Source organism: Mastomys coucha, unplaced genomic scaffold (assembly GCF_008632895.1).
Source record: "Mastomys coucha isolate ucsf_1 unplaced genomic scaffold, UCSF_Mcou_1 pScaffold18, whole genome shotgun sequence".
Lineage (NCBI taxonomy): Eukaryota > Metazoa > Chordata > Mammalia > Rodentia > Muridae > Mastomys > Mastomys coucha.
Genome location: NW_022196900.1, coordinates 97,995,705 through 98,012,402, shown reverse-complemented (window position 1 = coordinate 98,012,402; position 16,698 = coordinate 97,995,705). Strand labels below are relative to the sequence as shown.

Sequence of the window (16,698 nt, the reverse complement as noted above, 5' to 3'; positions counted from 1 at the left end):
TTCGATCTGTCCGAGGTGGGGGCGGGGCTGGGAATGCGGGAGTCTTTGGAGCCTGAAATCAAGAAGACACACTAGATGCACCGAAGGACATAAAAGCCAGTTATGCCTCTGCCCTCTTCCTCCTCCTCCGTCAAGTTCTCAGCTGGGGTCAGGCATGATGCCAACCAAGCACCTTGTACGTGTCCTGGGCGGTGCTGCTGCTTCCGCCGCCGTGGTTTTCTTGAAGCTTGGAAGGGAAGATGGGTTGAACAAGTGACCAAATAAATAAAAGCGATGGTTTTGAGCAAGCTGAGTGAAGGAGTCTGAACTTGAGCATGTCAAGTCTGGCTCTGGCAGGCCTTGACTTTCTCTCCCATTACTTCTGCCTTGCTAAAAACCTAGACTCCATTCCTAAAGCTGGCCACCAAGGTCTCTTCCCCTTATTTAGGCACTTCCTCCTCCTGAGACTGACTACCAAGGTCCAGCTGTCAAAGCATTGAAGTCCAGCAATCAAAAGCCCCCTTTGGCTCACCTAATTAACACCCTCATCCTAACACGGGGTTTCCCCTTGCACCCTTATAAACCGCCATTTGCCTACCTCTCCATCCAAAGGCTGACCTTTGTCCTCAGTTGGTGGAAATGGGAGACAAAGACAAATACCCCTCTTCTCTCTTTTTCTCTCTTCTTCCCCTTCCCCTTCTCTCCCTCACCTTCTATCTCCTGTCTTTTTTGTTTGTTTGTTTGTTTGTTTGTTTTGTTTTTGTTTTTGTTTTTTGTTTTTGTATTTTCGAGACAGGGTTTCTCTGTGTATCCCTGGCTGTCCTGGAACTCACTCTGTAGACCAGGCTGGCTTCAAACTCAGAAATCCGCTTGCCTCTACCTCCCAAGTGCTGGGACTAAAGGCGTGCGCCACCACTGCCCAGCCTATCACCTGTCTTTGCCTCTTATTCCCTGACCTCTGTCCCTTTGGGGCAGATAAGTCTCCCTTGTGCTGAGGACTTGGTCTTTCAGGTCCTGGGGTAACACCATCTGATCTGAAAACCAGAAAGAGCCAGTTCTGGGGCTCTTTCCCTTCTGATGGAACCTTCTCTACCCCAACACAGGCAGCTCATTCCAGAGCAAGCCAGGGAGGGCTTGGGGGTGTCCCTAGTTTGATGGCTAGGGCCAGTGTTTAAGTTGCTGTCACCGTGACTCAGGTGGGGTCCTGGTCCTAGAGGTGAATGGAAGGATATAGGAAAGCAGAGAGGAGTCGTCCTGGGCTCAGTGAGACTCCATCCTCAAAGGAGGAAGACTGAGCTGGAGTATAGCTCAGTCGATAGACTGCCTGCTACATAGAGAAGCACTCAGTTTAGTCCCCGGTGCCAAAGAAGCCAGGCATGGCAGCATACACCTATACTCTCAGCACTTGGAGGATGGGGCAAGATCATAGTCAGTACATAGTGAACCCAAGGCCAACCTGGGCTAACATGAGAATCTGTTTTTTAAAAAGTGAAGCAGTGCCAGGCTGTGGTGGCGCACGCCTTTAGTCCCAGCACTTGGGAGGCAAAGGCAGGCAAATTTCTGAGTTCGAGGGCCAGCCTGGTCTATAGAGTGAGTTCCAGGACAGCCAGGGCTACACAGAGAAACCCTGTCTCAGAGGGGAAAAAAGTGGAGGGAGATAAAGGAGGAGGCACAGGGGAGGTGATGAGGACAGCAGGCTAATATGCTAATACTGTCCCTTAGGGACACTGGACAAAATGAGCTTGTTCTTGTCCCGCGACCTAGAGCTGGGCAGAATATGAAGGTATCAAAACTCTGGGCAAAAACTACTATGATGTTCACTAGTTTGTTTAATGACCATGCTATTTACTTATTTAGGGTGTTTGTGGGGGGACTCTACTTATCCCTGGCTGGCCAAAATTCATGGCCTAAACCAGACTGGTCTCATTCTTGGAAAATTCTGCCGCCACCTCCTGAGTGCTGGGACTACTCAAGTGTTGGCACGCTTGGCTATGGCTTTATTTGTTGTTTTTGAGACAGGGTTTCTCTGTGCAGCTCTGGCTGTCCTAGAACTCACTCTATAGACCAGGCTGGCCCCCAAATCACAGAGATCCTCCTGCCTCTGCTTCTCAAGTCCTGGACTTAGAGTGCATACAGCAGAGAATTATATATATTGAGTGTTTGCTGTACTTAAGGGAAACAACGGTATTTAATCACCAGGATGAGGAAACTTTTTTTTAAGTTTTTCAAGACAGGGTTTCTCTGTAGCCCTGGCAGTCCTGGAACTTGATCTGTAGACCAAGCTGGTTTCAAACTCAGAGATCTCCCTGCCTCTGCCTCCCAAGTGCTGGGAAGTTCTATCGACAGAACCCAGCTGCCAACTGTGACCTACCAGGCCTGGTGTGATGAGGCTCCTCCACCTCTCTGCTCTCTCCATTTTGTTATCTGTACACTTACTGCCTGTTTCCCCAACTAGAAGGTAATCTCACATCAGACTGTGTGAGACCACAAGGGCCTTCCTTAGCCTCCTTGGGCTTTCATTCTCTATTCTGTGAAATGGGTACAAGATAGTGCTTCCACTGGGGGCTGGATACAGCCCAGCGATAGAGTACTTACCTAGTATACTAATAAAAATCATTTAAAGAATATTTCTTATTGGTGTACGCCTTTATTTTAACCCTAGCACTTGGAAGGCAGAAGCAGGCAAAGCTCTGAGTTTGAGGCAAGCCTGGTCTACAGCCTGAGTTCCAGAACAGCCAGGGCTACACAGAGAAACCCTGTCTCGGGGGGGAAAAAAAATTGAAGGACTATAGAATCGTGGCCCTCTTGACTACAGAACATGCACAGACAGGCAGGGAGGAAGCCGTTGGGGGGGCTAGCCGTTACCTCAGGCCAAGGAGAGAGAGTGTGTAATATAAAAGACTCATGTCCACTGCGAAAGCGGGGTACACTTTGCCCTCTCCTTTTGGGCATCCACGAGTTAAAGAAGCTAGTAAGACCTGAGAGGGATTCTTGGGGAGAAGCCTGGGGCTGCACATCTCCCTCCGACCAGCAGGTGTCGCCCTATCACCAGCTGAGTTGTGTTTTCCAAAAGCAAAGCCTTTGTTCTGGTCTCTCAGACTCGGAATACTGAGTGTGGATGCCGCGTATGGTGACTTTTCTGAATCTAGCCACTTGGTAAAGGTTCGGGGCCCAGACACTGTTCTTGTTCTACAGCTGTCGCTGTAGGTACAGGCTAGAGGCTGTGTGGGTGGCAAGGCACTCAGAACACTCCCCCCCACCACACACACACACACACACACACACACACACACACACACGTGCGCGCGCACACGGTGTCACTGCCAGAGCTTGACAGTAACTTCACCAAGAGCCTCTCCTGGGATCTCTTCAGGAATTCCAATTCTGCCAATATGGTGCCAAGCTTCAACCTCTCCTAGGGATCCCTTCAACCCTGGGCCTTCTCCTGCAATAGGATGCACCTTCATCAGTGGCTTTTCTGGACCTCTTTTCAGGAACCCCAGTTACACAGTTCCAAGCCTAGCTGCTCTCCAGGACCCCTCTGTGCCTTCAAAAACCAGTGACACGCGGGATATGCTTTCACATTACAAAGTCTGGCTGCCAGAGCAAGGGAGAGCTTTGGTCCCTTCTGGACTACAGGTTCTGGATGCTGACCCCAAAAATAGCTTCATCTCAGTGATGCTGCCTCTCCTAAATTACAGCTGATTTCTTCAGCCCCAGCTGACCAGCGTTAATTGTGCCAGCAAAGCAAAGGTTTCAAGTAGTCATTTGTTTTCTTTTGAGACAGTCTTACTATGTAGCCCTGGCTGTCTTGGAACTCACAGAGATCCACCTGTTTCTGCCTCCCAAGTGCTGGGTTTAAGGTGAGCATCAACACACCCAGTATTTTAATGGTTCTTAATTCAAGATGTCGAATGGCCCTGATAGGGTCTTTAAGGGACTCACAAAACTTTCCTCCGAAACTCCACAAGCCAGGTGTCTGTCATTTGTAGTCTACCTCTACATCACTCTCAGCATCTTCAAGGCTCCCACAGAACAGCCCTCTGAGGGCAGAGCTTTCCACCGCTCTTCCCACAGAACAGCCCTCTGAGGGCGGAGCTTTCCACGGCTCTTCCCACAGAACAGCCCTCTGAGGGCGGAGCTTTCCACTGCTCTTCCGGTCCAAACTTCAGATTGTCACCACAATCCTCCCCAAAACACCGAATCAGATTCACCACAGCAGACACAGTACCAAGTTTTGCCTTAGTTGGGGTTTAGATTGTTATAAAACACCCTAACTGCTGGGCGGTGTGGCACACACCTTTATTCCCAACACTTGGGAGGCACCGGCAGGAGGATCTCTGTGAGTTTGGGGCCAGCCTCTACAAAGCTGGTTCCAGGATAGCCAGGGCTAGACAGAGAAACCCTGTCTGGTTAAACAAACAAACAAAAAACAAACACCATAACCCAAACCCAAAGTATCTTGAAGAGGAAACCTTTTATTTCATCTTACAGCTTTATAGTCCATCATCCGGGGAAGTCAGGGCAGGAGGCCTCGGAGGGGCGCTGCTTCTGGCTTGCTCCCCATGGCTTGCTCAGCCTGATTTCTCATAGCACCCAGGACCACCTGCCCAAGGATGCCCCTGCCCAGTTGGCTGGGCCCTCCCATATGATTAATCAATTGAGTAAAGGCACCACAGACCAATATGATGGGGCATTTTCTCCACTGACATTCTCGTCCCAAAATGAGGCTAGTAGCTCATGTCACACTGCATACCCCTAGCCAGCACACTTAGGAAGTTGGTCTCACGTTAAGCCACACTAAAGAGAAAGGCGGGATAATTACCCCTTCAGTGAGATGCCCATGGTATCCCTGATTCCAGTGCAGCACCGGTGATGTGATCCACCATGAGGTTTGGCTAAGTTCTGACTCAGAAAGGCCCAGCTTTTCCTGTGTTTTCTGTCCTTCAGGATCAGATGCTGCCCAGAGCTTATGCACACCATCTCCCGGTACGTCCTGGCTATCCTGGAACTCACTCGGTAGACCAGGCTGGCCTTGAACTCAGAAATCTGCCTGCCTCTACCTCCCAAGTGCTGGGATTAAAGGCATGTGCCACCACTGCCCAGCCTGGATTTTTTTTTGTTTGTTTGTTTGTTGGAACCTCAGGCTAGAGAGATGGCTCAGCGGTTAAGAGCACTGACTGTTTTTCTGAAGGTCTTGAGTTCAAATCCCAGCAACCACATGGTGGCTTTCAACCATCGGTAATGGGATCTGTCGCCCTCTTCTGGTGTGTCCGAACACAGCTGCAGTGTACTTATAATAAATAAATAAATAAATCTTTAAAAAAACAAACAAACAAACAACAAAAAAAAAACAAGCAGGGCAGTGGTGGTGCATGCCTTTAATCCTAGCACTTGGCAGAGGTAGGCAGATTTCTAAGTTCTAGGCCAGCCTGATCTACAGAGTGAGTTCCAGGACAACCAGGGCTATCCAGAGAAACCCTGTCTTGAAAAAAATAAAACAAAAAATCAAAAAACAAACCAAAACAAAGAAAACCAAGAGTCCTCTGTGCATAAACTCTGTCTTTGCTTGACTTGCAAACTTTTGGGAAACAGACCCACTCCTGTACATTCTAGATAGTTTCAAGCTCACAGACAGCTCCAGATAAGGGCCAGCTGTCAGTTCAAGACTGAGGGGGGGTGTCTAAGATTTCTAGGGGCTTCCTACCTCCACTCTAGGGCTCAGAGTGCATCTTCTCAGAGGGGATCCAGGAGGTATAACACAAGGGTTAAGCTCCACCCTCCATTGCTTTTCCCTGAAAGGAAAGATCAGCCCAAGTACACATCCTGATGGGCGAGGGACAGTGTGGTCACCTGTGGCTCCAGCCATTACAAAGTACAAAGAGCGTAAGCTACTTGCTCAATGACACATTGCTTAGAGGCAGAGAGCCAAGATTTTGACCCTAGGTGGCCAGCCTCCAGGACTAGGAGTCCCTCCCTCCCCTCTTTACTGTGGCTCCTTTGATCTTTTCTGTGCCAGATTTAGGAGCAAGAGCGATAGACTGGGAAGCAGAACACACAGGAAGGGATGCTGGTCTGGGAGAGAACTGGACTAGGGGTTGGAGTTCCGGGATCTTTAGTCCACACTTATGACTGAACTATGGGACCACTGTTACTGTGTGACTCTGGGTGGGGCCCCATCCCTCTCTGAGCCTGGGCCTTATTATCATATAGAGTTTGGACTGGATCCCCGAGACATTGGCTGGCCAAGCGAAATTGGCTGGCCAAGCGAATGGACGGGTCAACTTCTCGGCACCAGGCATGTGCTATTTGCACGGTTGAAATTCTATTGGAGACAATCTGGAAGGAGTACAAGCATCAGGCCTGGGACTCTGTCTGTCTGTCTGTCTGGTTTTTGTTTGTTTGTTTTGGAGAGGCCCGAGCCTCAAATTGTGCAGCCAAGGATAACTTTGGACTTCTGATCCTCCTGTAGTGGGTCCCCACACTCAGAGCTTGCAAGACTGGCAAACTACACCCAGCCAGGACTCTGCCTTTGAGACTAAACTCTTGGATCTGTATGGCTTGTAGGAGGAAGCCCAAAGCCATGTGGTCCTCTTATCCCCTGGAGCCTGGAGCAGCAGGGTATCTCCCTAGGCCTCGGTGGGCTCCGTCTTTTCAACTTCCCCTGGCTGATATACAGGTCTTTCCCAAAAGTTACAAGACATAGGAGTCCCCCTTCCCTCTGTAGTCTGAAGCAGTAAGGGCTTCCATGTCTGGGGAGAGGGGAGCATATCAGCCCAGATCAACAGAGAGTTTTCCTGAGCCACAGGCAAGAATTCAAGTCGCAGCGATGGCACTTCCAAGCTGGACGACTTTAGATCATTTCCTTGACCCCTCTGAACCTGCACGTCTAACTAACCTCGTGTATTGATAATACAATACAATCTTTCTCTCAGGATTGCTGGGGTGCCTGGCTCATACTGGGCACTCAAGGAATCGGGATCTCAGAATTAAGCTTCAGCAGTGGGGGCAGGGTGCAGGACCAGGTCTATATTTAGTCTACAAAGGGTGGGCCAACCCCGGTGCCCCAGCAGGCGGAGCTGAGGAGAGACTTGTGGATGGCCGCCCCCGTATCCCCCTCCCTCCCGGTCAGCAGGGTCACCTTGGCTGGAGTGACAGCCCAGGGCTCCCTTAGACCAGAAGAACCTGGTTTCCAGTGGCGGGAACCTGTGCAGTGGCTGCGACCTGTGGAACAGCCTACAAGGACCTGGGAATGGGTGACACAACCCCACCCCACCCCACCCACCTCTGGGACAGTAACCCTTCCAGCGCTGGTTCTCAGGCTGACGTGGTCTTCTAGGCAAGGTGAAGTTGACCTCGGGTGGGGGTCGAGTGGGGAAGGTTGTCAGCCCCGCCCCCCCCGCCCCAGCCCCGCGCTGATGAGTGTCGGGGCTGCAAATAGCCCAGCGGAATCCGTGACTCACGAGGCTGGAAATACTGCGCCCCCACCTTCCCTCCCTGTTCCGACCGCGGCCGCCAACGGAGCTGCTCTGGGGAGCAGCCTGACACTCTGATTTCAGTAGCTCCTGTGGGTGGGGTGGGGTGGGGGATGTGAGGAGCGAGGGGGACCCCTTCCGCCCAGAACTTGCCAGGCTTACAGCCATCCAGCACCCTACCCTGCGGCGGCCCTACCCCCCGATTCCAATTGGCTGTATCTTCGGAGCTGTGTGAGCTTGGGCCAATCACTTAGCTTCTCTGGGCCTCAGAGGCCTCCTGCAAGAGGCAACGTTGTAGCCCTGGCTTGTGACAGTGCAGAACGTAGTGTTGGGTGAGTCCAGCTCAGACATTCCTCTTGAAAATAAAGAGTGAATCCAAAGCGAAGGGCAAGCAGCCTGGAGACAGGTTGTGTAAGGGTTTCTGAAGAATAACGCCGGGATTTCTGCAAGCGGGTTTGAGGAGAACAGGCTGCCTCTCCCCAAGACATGGAAGCCCTTTAAGCTTTCCTCCCCAGCCCAGAAGTCCTCCCCACCCACTCCGCCCTCCTCCCAGGTAGAACTTCAGGTAGGGTCTTCACAAGTCTGTCCTTTTATTGTGTACATGTTATAGAGACTATAGACTCACACGACCCTCTCCCCCACCCTCCCTAACCACAGGGTCCCAAGACTTCAGAGGCCCCAGGGACCCCAACTGACAGTGAGCTTCCCCCTTTTACACCCGATTTTAAACTTGGAGACTGAGGCAGAGCCCGGGTCCCCCAGGGTGAAGGCTGACAAGGGTTTTGTCCTGGATTTGGGAGCCAGAAGGGATCTGGGTTGGGGCTCTTCCCCTGGCCACGGTCTGCAGTCAGGGTGAAGCAGGGCATGTGGCTCAGGAGAGGTGGAATGGGGGGAAGTGTCCCCAGTACACAGACGTGAGGGGCTGAGAGTGGCTGAGGCAGCGCTGGCTTCAGAGACAAACCTGCCCAGGCTCAGAGACGCCACGTCTCCATTGATGAAAACAGAGATGCTAAGTATGATTCTAGAATGCTTTGAATTGGGCTCCAACTAATGGGAATGGGTGTTTAAGGCATAGGACAATGGTGTGTGTGTGTGTGTGTGTGTGTGGTGTGTGTGTGTGTACACAAGTCTTGGCTCTTCCTCTCACTTCCACAGAGGACCCTCTCTGTAGAGGGAGCCACCCAGGAGCCTGGGGCTGTGGCCTCATGCACCAGCAGCTGGAGACAGGAGCATAAACCCCATCTAAGCACAGGTGTCCTTGCCTGGTACACGTAGTGGTTAGAGGCTGGGGTGACAGGTAGCCCTGGGTTCGAGGCTTTGAGAGTTGCAAGGGAGGTGACAGTCGTCATGGGTGTCTTTCTGGCTTCCCTGAGGCAGTCCACCTAGGCCAGAAGCACTGTTTGTGGCCAGCCTTTCATCTGCCAGGAGGGCTCCTGGTCCCCTGCCCTGCAGAAATCCCACTGATGCCACCACTCTGTGTTATAGGCTCTGTCCTCATCTTGCGCCGCCCCTCCCCCCAGGTCAGTACCCCAGGTTCTCTATTGTGAACTAAGATAGGGAGGGTCTATCTGGATGAAGGCAAGCGGGTCCCTGGACTGCCTTGGGTGGAGAGGAGGGCCCTAGTTTGGGGTGGGGGTGACCCACCTGGGGCCTAAGAGTGTGTGAAGTGACTGGAGCCTGGGCCGAGATGCCCTGGGGAGCCATTGTCAGGGGTCATGATGACCTCACCAGCAGGCCAGTGGGGGAGGAGATGGGGGGAGGCCAGGGGTGGGGAGACCCTCAGATTTTTATCTCCGTCCGGAAGGTCTGCTGGACATGTTCTGTGTGTGGGTGACGCCGCGCACGGATGGTGAGGCTGCCGTCCTCTCGTAGGGCCGAGGTCACCGACGTAGGGTCCACATCTTCTGGTAGTTGGCACTTGTGAGCAAAGGTGTTCATGACTGTGCCATCAGCTGCCAGCTAGGGGACAGATGACAGGTCAGGAATGGCTGCCCCAGCTTTAGCCCCACCCTGGCTTCTGGTGATGCCCAAATCAAACCAGAGTCTCTTCTTTGCTCTCTGTCTTCAGTTACCCCACTGTGTGCTGAAGGGTTCAGTTATCAGGTTCGAAAGATCTGGCCAGGGGTGTTGGAGTGGCCAGGAGCCAAGGGCTGTGCAGAAGGGCTCAGAGGCATTCTAGGGGTCCCGAGGGAATCTGGGTATAGAATGGGGCTGGGTGGGGCTCAATAAAGGTTGAGCTTCCACAGCAGCGACTGGAGGTCTGGGACTCTTGAGCTATAGTGGGGAGATGACACAGCTGTGCCCTCTGGATCCCCAGGCACCCTGAGTGTCCACCACCAGGGCCACCGCCCTCCCCCATGAGCAGCCCAGCTAGCACATAGCGTCCAGTGGAGTAGGCTGGCTGAGTCATTCTTGGGACGTGGGGCTGGCACGTGCAGCCAGTGGTTCAGTCCTCGAACCCCTGGCAGGGTTTCCCAGTGTTCAGCCTGAGTTAGGGGAGTTAGCCAAGCCTGGGAGTGGCAAGATGGTATTGGTAAATATCCTCTAAGAATATTTAAGATCATCCTTAAGCACTGGCTTAAGAGCCGGTGCAGCCGCTGCGTGTGCTGGCCATGCTTCTCTGGTGATCCAGGTACCCTGAGACTCTGGATAAGGTACATGAGGTGTAGGGTGAATGTGACTCAGCTTCAGGCCTTTCTGCTCAGCCTCCGTCCCAGTATGGAGGTACCAAGACAGGACCCACACTTCTGGCTCTGGGATGAAGGCGAGGTAGGAATGGAGCGTGCTGCCCAGGTTGGGTGTGTCATTGTCACCTTCTCTACCCTGTGCCAGGAAGCCGTCTTTACTCCACCATGGTCACTTTCCACTGTGGCCACTCCTTGTCTCCTCACCCCCTTACGTCTCAATCACTCAGGTTCCTCTCTGCCCAGGATTCCTCACCCATCCTTAGAGGGTCTTCGGGTGCCATGGCATGGTCCCCAGAGACAGGTTCTGTGAACCTTAGGTTGGAGAGGGATCTGTACAGATCCCTGGCCTGTGAGCCCACCAGGAAATGGCTCCAGTTTGCCCTGGGTGAGCACAGACAGGGAAGGGACATGAGGCAGGGTACAAAGCCTAAAAAGATAGGTGAGAAGTAGGACCCACAGAACAGGCTAGACCAGGCAGAGTGGAGGAGCAAAGGTGGGGACCCTGGGGTAAGTCAGGGGCCAGACTCACCTTCTCTGCCCGCACCTCGATGTGGTTGTTGAAGGTGGTAACAATGATGTCTTCAGGGGAGAAGTCTCTCATGTCCACTGTAAACTCGTAGGCATCCCCGAGGGTCTTGATGTTGCCTTGTCCCCCAGGACGGGCTGTGGGCAAGGCTGTTATATAAGCTGGGCACCGAGCGAGCCTGAGCCTCAGACCCCCAGGGTCTCTGCTCTTCTCTTGGGGAATGAGTGACTCGCCCAGACAAGAGCCTCTCTCCTCACTCTTGTGAGCCTTACCTTACCCCTGAGGGAGTGAGGTGAGCCTCACTCAGTTCAATCTGTGTGTCTATGCATGCAAGTCCCCCCTTTAGCAATTTGACCTAGACTTGGGAGCTCTGAGGGGTCAGCCACCCCTGGGTCCCAGCATCAGAATCTCCAGGGCTCCCATTATGACACTGGCCATACAAGACTATTTGATTCACATCAGACCCCTAGGGTCCCAGTGGCCCACTTTTATTGTAGCCACATCTGTCTTGGTGGCCAGGTCTGTCTTGGCCTCCACATGTGACAGGTGGGTGGCCACAGCATGCTCGACAACGGCCTGAAGCAGATGTCCCCCACCTGTGCCCCTTCCCTCCCCTCAAAACCCAGCACTTGCCTGGGAAGGCCAGGGGCTCCGAGTGGGGCAGCATGAAACTGCCAAAATCGTCCGAAAACATGCTCAGGGCCTTCTCCATGGGTGGGTCCTGGGCTGGAAGGGCACGGGAGGCCGAAGAAGAAGAGGAGGAGGATGAAGAGGAGGAACGGAAGCTTCTCTCCGCTCTGAAGGCGGAGGAGGTCCGATGGCTCATCCACAGGCAGCGGGGGCCCTGTCCTGACGGGCAGGGGCTGGGCTGGAGAAACGCGTGGGTGCAGGCCTTCAGGGACGCGTGCCGGGGGCCCCTGACTGCCAGCGCTTTATAAGGCCCAACTGTCCCTGGGCTCGAGGCCAGCCCCTTGTCTGCTGGCTAAATTTAGGCCTCTTCATGGCCCAGAGGGGCCTGGAAATCTTCTTGGGAGAAACGGCTCTGCTGACAGCCCAACACAGGAGGGAAGGGTTGAAGGGCTGAGCTCACCGCCTGGCACTCCAAGCGCAGAGCGCCAGCCCCAAGCGCCTCTGTACCTGCCAGGGCAGGGGGTGGATCCTGCCCTGTGCCTGCCCCCAGGACTTTGTGGTTTAATGGTCCCCTCACTAGCCTGGGATGGTACTCTCCTCTTGTCCTGTGCCTCCTTTATTGGACTCCCGAAGAGTGGGTGTATACACACAGGCACCCTGAGGGACTCTGTGGAGCTCCGGGTCCAGCTATCTCTTAGGGAAGACTGAGAAAGCCCAGGGAGGGGAGAGAGAACGTGTGGCTGACCCCTGTCAACTGCCACAGGGACTGGCGATTTTTTACCTCATCCCCAATCTCAGGACCCTAAGTGGCAGCTGGAGTTGGGGCTGGGGGTGGGGTTGGGCCCAGCTCCAGGGAAAGAGTAGATAACTCTGTAACTGTCCTTCGAGGGTCTAAGAGGCGAAGCCGCTGGTAACAGGCCACTCTACCCCGGCTCAGAGCTGATGTCTGCCCAGGGTCCTAGTCACATGATTTTACATTCAGGTAAAGGAGACCGCTGACAGGTGCCCTAGCTCTGGCTTCCAGGGTGTCTCTGGCCACTGCTGTCCCTTCTCAGCAGAACCCTCTTTGATCTTCCACAGCTCAAAACGAGGAGCTTTTAGGCCAGTTTCCAGACCAGGAAATACAGCCTCCTAGGAAGAGAAAGGCTGAGCCTAAGTACATTGGAATGGCTGGGATTCCATCCAGATGTGCCAGACCCTTGTGTCCAAGAATCGCCTTCCTTCCTATTGATTATGGGTAGAAGCCCAGACTCCGTGATGCTGGGCAGGAGGCAGAAGCCAGGGGAGGGGCTTTCAGGAGGGGAACAGGATCTCAGTCCATGAGGCAACCTTGGAGTATAGGTATTCCACATCTTCACCTTCCTGTGTAGCCACCTCCTCTCTCTCCCTCACGGGAGCTGCTGTTTCCTGCAGCCCACACAGGGCTCCTTCTGTTCAGGGTCCTCCGACACCGGGCAGAGTGACAGTTTCTGTGAGTTCTGAGACCTTTCTGTGGTTTCCCCTCTTCCCTAATCCTGAGGAGCTTCACCTGTCTCTCCCCATTCACCTGCAGAGTTCCTGAAGGTGTGGGGGACCGGCTTATCTTTGGCTCCAGCTGCATTCCTGGTGGTTTGTGAAGTGAGAACAGAGCAGGCAGGACACAGCTGGGGGCCACAGTAATGGCTGGAGATAGAGGGACCTGTCACCCCCAGATTCCTGCTGGCCCTTCACTCTGCGTTGCCCTTCCCAGCTGAAGTGTGGCTGGCAAGGATTCAGAGACTCACCAGTACTGAAGTGAGACTGAAAGAGGTCGGGGGGGGGGGTGTCAGATGGGGGGCCCCCTGGAGAAGCCCGACAGGGAAACAAGAGCCACCAGCTAAAAGCAGACGCACTGTCATGGTGCTGAGGGCCTGAGTCACTGCTGCTGGGTGTCAGCTCTCTTTACTCCCCCACACCCGCCCACCATTCCCCCTCCCTTCCCCACATCTCTGAGGAGTCATCCACATAAATATTGAGTGCTGGCTTCAGTGGCCAGGCAGGATCTCCAAAGGTCACCAAGGTCATTCTCCTGACACCAGGCATGCTTCTCCATCAGATCACAGAGACGGGAGGAGTTGCAGAGATGATCCAGCCCATAGTTGGGTGTGGTAGGACATGCCGGTCACCCTGGGAGGATTAAGAGTTCAAGGGCAGCCTTGGCTTCCTAGGAAGCTGGAGGTCATTATTCCTGAAACCTTGTTTGAGAAACAAAAAACGATATCCCTAAACACTCTCGAAAGCCCAAGGAAATGGGAAGGGAAGATGGAAGGAGGTGTGTGGTGGGATGCTGTCCCCTGAGAATGACATGACCTTTGCAAGCATGACCACACAGCAGCTGTGGCTGTCTGCATGGGGCCTGGGAAAAAGAGGGACCTTCGCATAGGAGGGGGGCGAGTTAGCAGGAAGGGAGAGATGATGTGGACAGGGTGACAGAGAGTCCCAGAGTTGGGTGAAGGTGATCTCAATGCATAGTACACAAGTATGAGACTGTCAAAAACAGAGAGACGGCTCAGCAGGTAAGAGCACTGGCTGCTCTTCCGGAGGACCAGGGTTTGATTCCCAGCTACATGGTGGCTCACAACGCTCCAGGTCCAGGGGATCCAATGCCCTCTTTTGGTTTCCACAACAAGCATCAGGCACACATGTGGTGGACAGATATATAGGCAGCCAAACTTTTTTTTTTTTGCAGGCAAACATTTTTACACACAAATTAATATACCTACCTATCTATCTATGTACGTACATACATACTTCAAATAAAAATCTGAAAAAGATGATGATTCAGCCTCTTACATTTGGAGTGACTTCCTTTCTGGGAACATTTTCACAAACACAGGAGCTCCCCAAGATCCTGACCTGGGGAGTTGGAGAGATACCTCAGTATACTGCTTTTGTAGAGGACCTGAGTTTGGCTTCCAGCACCCACAAGAGCAACTCGTAGCCACCTATAACTCCACTTCCAGGGCATGCCATACCATCTTCTGACTTCTGTGAGGACTACTACACTCATTTATCCACACACAGACACACAATTCAAAATAAAAAACGCTGGGCAGAGGAGGCACACGCCTTTAATCCCAGCACTTGGGAGGCAGAGGCAGGTGGATTTCTGAGTTCGAGGCCAGCCTGGTCTACAGAGTGAGTTCCAGGACAGCCCGGGCTACACAGAGAAACCCTGTCTTGAAAAACCAAAATAAAATAAGATAAAATAGACACTTAAACATTTTTATTAGATTTATTCTTTTTTTTTTCTTTTTTCTTTCTCGGTTTTTTGAGACAAGGTTTCTCTGTGTAGCCCGGGCTATCCTGGAACTCACTCTGTAGACCAGGCTGGCCTCGAACTCAGAAATCTGCCTGCCTCTGCCTCCCAAGTGCTGGGATTAAAGGCGTGCGCCACCACCGCCCAGTCCTTTTTAATTTTTTATGAGTGTTTTGTCTGCATGTATACTTGGGTACCACATGCATGCTGTGTGCTCATGGAAGCCAGAAGAGGCTATTGAATCCCCTGGAACTGATGTTATTAGATGGTTGTGAATTATCCATGTGGGAGCTGGAAATGGAACAGGGGTCCTCTGCAAGGACAAGTGCTCTTAACTGCTGAGCCATCTCTCCAGCCCAAAATAAACCTGTGATTTAATAACAAATAAATACATGCTTCTGATACGGACTTCTGAGGACCAGGCATTCTTTGCCCTCAGCTCTCTGCCCAGCCAGCCTGAAGGCCAGAGTCAGGAATCTGTTTACAGAACACCTCCTGGGTGATGTTTAGGCCTGGGAGACTTAAGTGAATGAAAGGCGGGCAGGCCATTCTGCAAGACTGAAGTGACCAAGGATCCGAGTGAGGAAGGAGTTGGTGGTAGATCTGCCCTGGCTTCAGAGCTATTCTAGACCGATGGCTGCCTCTGCGGCTCTGGGCACTCAGGCATAGGAGGAAGGCCTTTTTGGGGTAGGGGAGTGGCAGGTGGGGTTAGGGCATTTGAGAGGGTGTTACCCTGACACCCTTGTCTCAGCTTCCTGGTGTTCACAGTGGGGTGTAGACATGTGTGGCCAGCTAGTGCCAGCTAGCTGCCCAACACCGGACACATGTTTGGGTTGTCAACACAACAGCTAACCATCTGTTGACATGTTGGTAGGGGAGGGTGGCCCCAGCAGTGCAGAACAGCAGGCTCCCTCCCCCCTTCATCGTAGAAAACATAGCTGCTCCGATTGTGAAGTGACTAGGGTTAGAGGCAGTTAAGAGTCTTGGATTTCTTTTAAGATTTATTTATTGTTATTATATGTGAGTACACTGTAGCTGTTTTCAGACGCACCAGAAGAGGGCGTCAGATCTCATTACGGATGGTCGTGAGCCACCATGTGGTTGCTGGGATTTGAACTCAGGACCTTTGGAAGAGCAGACAGTGCTCTTAACCACTAAGCCATCTCTCCATCCCAGGAGTCTTGGATTTTAACTAGTCACTGGAAGACCATAATGTTCAGAGTGGCAGCTTTGACTGGGGAAGTAGGGGGACAGGGGAAGTTACCCCTTCCCTAGACTTTCCTCCTCCTTTTCTTCATCTCCTCTTCCTCTTTCTTGATACAGAGTCACACGTAGACCAAGATTCACTGCCATTTGCTCTGTAATGGAAGATGAGCATCAATTTCTAACCCTGCTGCCTCTGCCTCCCAAGAACTGGGGCTTCGGGCCTGTGCCACCACACTGAGCACATGCAGGGTTAGGAAACAAACTCAGGGCTTCCTGCATGCTGGGGAGACACTCTACTAGCCGAACTGCATCACCAACCCCCATATCTTCTAAAAGTGGCACTGGGCACACACGCCTGAGCTCAGCCTCTGCTGTGTGATCATCAGTAAGAGACAACATTTCTCTGACCTTCTATCAAGCATCTGCAAAGTGGTGTCATTATGTCAACTCATAAACCTGTGGAGGCTCTACTGAATGGCAGAACAGTACTCACACACATAAACATATATATGCACATGCACACATAGGCACATCCATATTTCACACACGCACACACACACTTCTTTATTTTTTTAAAGATTTCTTTATTTATTTTATGTATTTGAGTACACTGTCACTGTCTTCAGACACACCAGAAGAGGGCATCAGATCCCATTACAAATGGTTGTGAGCCACCATGCGATTGCTGGGAATTGAACTCAGGACCTCTGAAAGAGCAGCCAGTGCTCTTAACCACTGAGCCATCTCTCTAGCCCCACACTTTTCTTTATCTTCTCCCCATGACATTTCCTCACAAGGCTTAGCCGGAGACACAGCTCCTAGGAAGTGGCGTTGGGGAACAGTTTTCTGAGATTTAGAGGCTAGATGAAAATTTCATTCATTTTCTTGCTAGGCCCTGTCGGCCTCCAGCCCTTCCAA

General features: G+C 52.5%; 1 protein-coding gene across 1 annotated transcript; it reads right to left on the bottom strand.

The window, feature by feature from the left end:
* Positions 1-8,022: 8,022 nt before the first annotated feature.
* Positions 8,023-11,764, bottom strand: Hspb7 (heat shock protein family B (small) member 7). Its single transcript, XM_031376961.1, has 3 exons — positions 11,301-11,764; positions 10,671-10,804; positions 8,023-9,413 (listed from the first exon to the last, which is right to left on the bottom strand). Exons 1-3 carry the CDS (start codon positions 11,491-11,493, stop codon positions 9,234-9,236), a joined length of 507 nt encoding a protein of 168 aa, XP_031232821.1. The 5' UTR covers positions 11,494-11,764; the 3' UTR covers positions 8,023-9,233.
* Between the last annotated feature and the right edge of the window lie 4,934 nt (positions 11,765-16,698).